The sequence below is a fragment of the Condylostylus longicornis genome, unplaced genomic scaffold, assembly GCF_029603195.1.
Source record: "Condylostylus longicornis isolate FDR11 unplaced genomic scaffold, ASM2960319v2 ptg000018l, whole genome shotgun sequence".
In the NCBI taxonomy this organism is placed as follows: domain Eukaryota; kingdom Metazoa; phylum Arthropoda; class Insecta; order Diptera; family Dolichopodidae; genus Condylostylus; species Condylostylus longicornis.
Genome location: NW_026577987.1, coordinates 10,404,717 through 10,410,809, shown reverse-complemented (window position 1 = coordinate 10,410,809; position 6,093 = coordinate 10,404,717). Strand labels below are relative to the sequence as shown.

At 26.3% G+C, this 6,093-nt stretch overlaps 2 protein-coding genes across 2 annotated transcripts; one reads left to right on the top strand and one right to left on the bottom strand.

The window, feature by feature from the left end:
* The first annotated feature begins 303 nt into the window (after positions 1-303).
* On the top strand, positions 304-2,567 carry LOC129606320 (bcl-2-related ovarian killer protein homolog B). The gene is made up of 3 exons (XM_055516582.1): positions 304-1,140; positions 1,374-1,514; positions 1,671-2,567. The coding sequence occupies exons 1-3, from the start codon at positions 1,030-1,032 to the stop codon at positions 2,127-2,129; spliced, it is 711 nt and encodes a 236-aa protein (XP_055372557.1). The 5' UTR covers positions 304-1,029; the 3' UTR covers positions 2,130-2,567.
* A 926-nt stretch (positions 2,568-3,493) lies between these two features.
* On the bottom strand, positions 3,494-5,756 carry LOC129606387 (zinc finger protein 184-like). Its single transcript, XM_055516695.1, has 7 exons — positions 5,600-5,756; positions 5,364-5,535; positions 5,043-5,295; positions 4,794-4,939; positions 4,618-4,728; positions 4,092-4,490; positions 3,494-4,033 (listed from the first exon to the last, which is right to left on the bottom strand). Exons 1-7 carry the CDS (start codon positions 5,604-5,606, stop codon positions 3,622-3,624), a joined length of 1,500 nt encoding a protein of 499 aa, XP_055372670.1. The 5' UTR covers positions 5,607-5,756; the 3' UTR covers positions 3,494-3,621.
* Between the last annotated feature and the right edge of the window lie 337 nt (positions 5,757-6,093).

Here is a 6,093-nt window from a genome sequence, read left to right as displayed (position 1 = left end):
AAAATAAATTGATTTTTTGAATGAATTTGACTCGGTAATTTTTCAAATTTAAATGAATAATTTCATAACATCATAATTTATTTTTAGGAAGATAAAATCAGCGCAAGGCAATGAAAAAGGAAGCAAGGAAATTATAAAAGATCTTATAATATAATTAAAGTTTCATACATAAAGATGTCGCTTTTATAGTTTAGAAAATTTGTAAAGAATATAGAACTTATTTACTACTCTCTAGCGGACAATAGTAAAAGTAGGATTAAGTTTTTTCTTAAGCCAATTATTGAAAATTTTCAAATTGCTTCTATACAAAATAAATATGAACAAATCAAAGCGTCACCTAGTGATCAGAAAAATTTAATTTAATTTTTTATTTTATGTGAAAATTAAAAGAGAAAGATATCCAGTTCTTTATCTTAAAGATTCGGAAAGATATCGCACATTTGGATTAAGCGATATGACAGTAAAAATTCATATGTTTCACATGAATTTTTATTTCACAAAAATACTGCTCAGCCCATTAAAATCAAATGTTGAAAGTGATCGTTGAACATCAGTGCCCTGATGACCACTGGGAAACATCAGGGGAAGAGATCTCTTTAAATGAAATAAGGATTCAGTCAACGCATATTGCGTTTCTTGAAGTGAAAAAAACTTCAAATGGCAGTTCTTACGGAATTACTTTTTTGTTTTTTTTTTTTTATGGTGAAAAAGGTTATATTTAAGTTTGTACACAAACCAACAAGCAATGATCGCTGCCGATCATATGATACTTTCATTAACATCATTGTGTGATTGTTTTTTTTTTTAGATACAATTGACATACGTATTTATCTGATGTTCATTTTCCTTTGAAATATCAGAAAAAAGGCGAAATCTCTGGACCGTACCGTAATTCTTTATTAAGAGAGCTATGCAGTTTTTTTAAAGAGCACTTGCTTTGCATTTTAAATTATAAATAATTTTAAGTAAATTCGAAATTTTATAAAAAAAAAATTAAAATTTTATGCTATTAAACACACACGCTTTTTTATGCCGTTTGAAGAAGAATATGAAACATTTCAAAGGAAACCAGAATGGAAAGCTCGAAAACAATCTAATGTTAATGAATCTCAAGAATATAAAAAGGAATTAGTCGAACAGGTAATATATTTAAAGAAATTCTGCCACATTTAAAACAAATAGAAAATTTGGAAAATGTTCTTTAGTTGAAGGTTAAAGAACCATAATTGCATTTATCAGTATTTTAAAAATATACATAATTTTCAATAAAATAATGAGTTTTCTATTTTGTCGTATACATGCTTACATATATGTATATTAGTATGTAAGGACATTATCAAATAATCTTTCTAATTCATAAAATAAATTTTCAGGGGCGATGCTTGTGTAGCTACTACATACGAAATCGTTTAAGAAGAGCAGGACTTCTGAATAAAAAAGTTACACAAAGATTACGGTTTCTCTTAGAGCCATCTTCCGATGTTGTGTACGACGTTTTTCCAGCTCTTAATACTGTGAGCAAATATCTGCTTTTTAAAATCTTTATAATGGAAATTTTATAATTTTAATTGCAATTTAACGAATAATTGTTATTTTTTAATTACAATTTTTATTTTCAAAGAAATCAGTGTGCCGTAATCGAAAAATTTTTTTGTTTTTTTGGTTTTTAGATGGGAGAAGAACTTGAAAGAATGCATCCACGCTTATATTCAAATGTCTCAAGGCAATTATCTAGAGCACCATTCGGGGAATTAGAAGATTGTGATACAGCGCCTATGCTATTAAATTTAGTAGCGAAAGAATTATTAAAAAACAACATAACATGGGGGAAAATAATTTCAATATTCGCTATATGTGGTGGTTTTGGGATTGATTGTGTTCGGCAAGGTCATTATGATTTTCTACAATTTTTAATTGATGGTTTTACAGAACTGATTGAAGATGATCTTTTGCTGTGGTTGAGTGAGAATGGTGGATGGATAGGTTTATTAAAACACATAAGACAAAAAAATACACAATTTACATTGTTGGGTTGGCTAACGATATTTGTTATTTTTAACATAATGTTTTATTTTATCTCAAATATTGCCAAACAGATTGGTTGCCATTTGTATTCCTCTTTGTTTTAATTATGTTATAAAAATAAAAAAATTACATTCTTAATATTATTGGTTATTCTATATTCCAGATTTTTTATTTAATGTGGTTAGAAAGTATAAACAAGATGTTCAAATATTTTATTTTAAATACAATATTTTAATATGTTAATGTTTTAAAAAGAATTCCTAGCTAATTTACATAAGCAAAATATGCATACATACTAACATTCTCTATTGTTACAATATTATTTTTTTTTTAAAGTGGTTTTGTTATGATTAAATTTGAATATTGGATTATTTTTTATATAAGTTCGTAATTGTTGTACTTACCACAGGTACCTCAATGTTATAATTATAAAATTGTTTTTTTTTTTTTGTAGTTCAAATTGTTTCGTTTATATTTAGAAAATTATATTTATTTGTTAAATTTCAAATACGAGCTTTATTAATAAAACACACTTGCAAATTAATTGAATTTTTGTAATATTTATTTACCATTAAACTTTTCAATGAGACACAACCTGGTATTACATTTTAATAAGATAAAAAAAGAATTCTTATTGATTATTTTTACATCAAATCCGTTGGAAATAATATGAGAATACATTATGTATATACATATACATACATACTTTGACTTCCAACACATTTCATAATTATTTTTATAAGAGGAAACAAAAAAATTCTTCTACCTTAATCACTTGAACTGATCGGTAATTATTACAATATAGTATTTGACTTTATTTTAAAAAACAGAAAATTTTTGAATAATATTCCACTGCCTCGAGTTATGTGCCTAAGAGAATATATATCTTTACATTCCAATGATTATTATTTCAATCGAATATACATGAATATATATATATTTTAATAAGAATTTTTTAAAGTATTGGGATGTTCCAATTGTAGAAGAACGAAATATGTATGTACAGACTGTATGTATGTACATATCCACATACTTTTTTATAAATTATCCGTATAAATTTACACGTACAAATGCAAAGTTCGATAAAATGCAATTAATTTCCGAAAAAACACATGTCCGTCTCCGGAAGATCTCAAAGCATAGCATGAAATTCAGAAATTTTGATGACGTTATTGTTTCCATAAATTCATTCTTATATTAAAAAGCTTAAGTTTAAGTAAGATTGACAAGAGTATCGGAGGATTAAAAATTGAGTTCCTAAAATATGATTAACAACGAAATTCTTAAAGCAAACGAATTTAAAACAAATAAGACTCTCAATGAATTAGTATTCAATCTTTTTAATACATACGTATTAGTTAATATGACTATAAAATTATTCATATTATTACTCATTATTGAAAGCAAACCTTATTCTACAATACTTATATATTCTACAAATATTCTACAATACTTATATATATAAAAAATAAACAAGTAACAAATTATATAAACCGAAAACAAATCTAAACAAAAATGAATGACCTGCAACACATGAAAGTACAATAAACTTCTTGTAAAATAACTATAAGAATTGCTATAACCGGGTATAACTGGTTAACTTGTTAACAATTCATCTGTTGACAAAATACATTCCGTTGATATTATAGCTTCATCCTTACAAAAGTATTCCAAATGTTTTTCTATTAAATCCAAACTACTATGCATTTCTTTTTTATGTTCTTCTAATGCAAATGATCTTCCGTATGATGCTCCACATATATTACAACAATACTTAAATTTTTTTTTACTAGTTTCATTTTTATGAGTTTCCATATGAACTTCAACATTGTGCATAGTTGCAAAAGGCCTGTTGCACAAACTACAAAAAAATGGTTTTTTGTGAGTATTTTTATGACCATGCATTTGAACAGCGGTTTTGAACATTTTCGGACATTCTGGACATTTGAATTTTCGTTCTTCAGAATGTGTTTGAGAATGGTTCGCGTAAGTTGAAAATCCCTTAAACCTAAAATATTAATAACCTTAAGAAATTTTTAACTGGAAAGAAACTTTCATTGAAATACCTTTTGTTGCAAATTGTGCAAACATATGGTCGTACTCCCGTATGAGTTCGTAAATGTAATGTCAAAGAATATGAAACTCGAAAAGATTTTCCACAAACATCACATTTATATGGTTTTTCGCCAGTGTGAATCCTTTCATGTTTCACTTTTTCATGTGGCCTCTTGAAAGATTTATTGCAGTGTCTACAAGCGTAAGGATATAGTGTTGTATTATTTTCCATGTTTGTTAGTTTTTTTAATGAAGATCCAAATATACTATCTTCTCTACCTTCATGTAAAGTTAAATGCATTCTAAAACTTTCCATACTTTTAAATTGCTTATTACAAATTTTGCAAATGGTATTTATAGTATTTAAACGGTGAAATTTTGAATGTTGATCTTGCAATTTTACATCAAAACTGAAATGAAAATATGAATAAGTATGCAAATGAAATGAATTTAAATAACGAAATTAGAAACTAACAGATCTAGAAGAAATCGTTAATGTAACAAAAATTAATATTTAAAATTAAAGATTTTACACACCTTTTTTTACAGAGTTCACAATAAAACATGAGTAAACTATGATTTTCGTTTTCAGCCAAAGCTTCAATATAACTCTTGGATTTGACAGGATAATGTATTCTTGCATGCAACCTAGGTATAATCAAAAAACAAGTGTAAAAAATTATTAATCGTACTTAGAAAGCATCAGGACCTACTTTAAATTTTTCACTGAAGAAAAGGTTGTTTTGCAAATAGAACATGTCTTAGTTTGATAATTTATTTTAGATTCATTCTTTAATACGGACGTAGTATTTAAAATTGAAAATTCTTCATGGTATTTTTCCAAATTTTTATCATAATCCTGCAGTTTAAAAAGGTAAGCAAAATATTATATTCAATTTTATAATGTTATTGGAAATAATGAATCAAATTCATTAAATTAAAAAATAAATAAAATTATTTACTGCGGAATCATATTGTTCGTCTTTTCTATCAGCCTTTTTTTCAGAACTTTTGTTATCAATTAAAACATCATTAAATTCATTTGTAATAATCCCACTTTCAGTATCAGATATGCATTCAACGTTAGTTTTTTTAATCGCTTCATAATCATATTCAGAGTTAAGTTGACTTTCTGTTTTATTTTTATTAGTGGCTTCTATAAGAATTGACTGGTCTTTATGAAACATCTTTATATGTCGCATAACATCTCTAAAACTAGTTTTTTGAGCAGAAAACCAGTAGATTAGGTGTTGGAAAAACGAAGAGAACAAACTTTACATTACCTGTATTTACAGACACTGCATTGATACAATTCCTCCTCGTCATCTATTACTCCAGAAATTTCTTGCGTTGCTATGTCATCATCTATATTTTCTATAAGATATTCTATATTTGAGCAATCTGGATCCTGCTGCTGATTTTTTAAAGAACTCCTGTCAGTATAATTAACTATTCCTGGAAGATAATATATATTATAATTTTCAATATTTTTTGTTATTCAAAATATGTTTTATCTCACGAGTCATCGCTGTTTTAAGTTTTTAGATCTTAATTTTTAACGGAATTTTTGTTATGCAGCTAATTTAGTGCAAAATTCATTTTATGTTATTTATTTATTTTGTGCATTGTACATTGCATATACGAGTATAATACATCTACAAATGTACATACTTTAATTTTCGATTTTCGAACCTTCAATCTGAGTTATTTGTTTTATTTCAACTGATTTCAACATTGCCAGTTTTACCTATTTATCTTTCAATTCTATCGATATCGTTTGTTTACACCAAACTGCATTTGTAATTTAAGTTGAATTTCCACTAGATGTAAAAACGTCGCGATAATAGTATTTTTATACAATAATTGAGAAATTCTATTTCATGCAAACACGACAATGTGGATTTCATTTAATTTCGCAGAACAATCGCATATAATTTCTTTTCTCGAATAAAAATTATTAACAATACGCACGTTGTCTTAATCAATTAATAAACTTAAAAATTTAAGTTTATT

Bases quoted from the DNA above. Each gene is read 5' to 3' on its own strand.
- LOC129606320 (XM_055516582.1), top strand. From the start codon at position 1,030: ATGCCGTTTGAAGAAGAATATGAAACATTTCAAAGGAAACCAGAATGG. The intron at 1,141-1,373 runs GTAATATATTTA...ATAAATTTTCAG, and splicing joins AAAAGGAATTAGTCGAACAG to GGGCGATGCTTGTGTAGCTA. The intron at 1,515-1,670 runs GTGAGCAAATAT...TTTGGTTTTTAG, and splicing joins TTTTTCCAGCTCTTAATACT to ATGGGAGAAGAACTTGAAAG.
- LOC129606387 (XM_055516695.1), bottom strand. The intron at 4,729-4,793 runs GTAGGTCCTGAT...GATTATACCTAG, and splicing joins TCTTCAGTGAAAAATTTAAA to GTTGCATGCAAGAATACATT. The intron at 4,491-4,617 runs GTGTGTAAAATC...TTTTCATTTCAG, and splicing joins TGTGAACTCTGTAAAAAAAG to TTTTGATGTAAAATTGCAAG.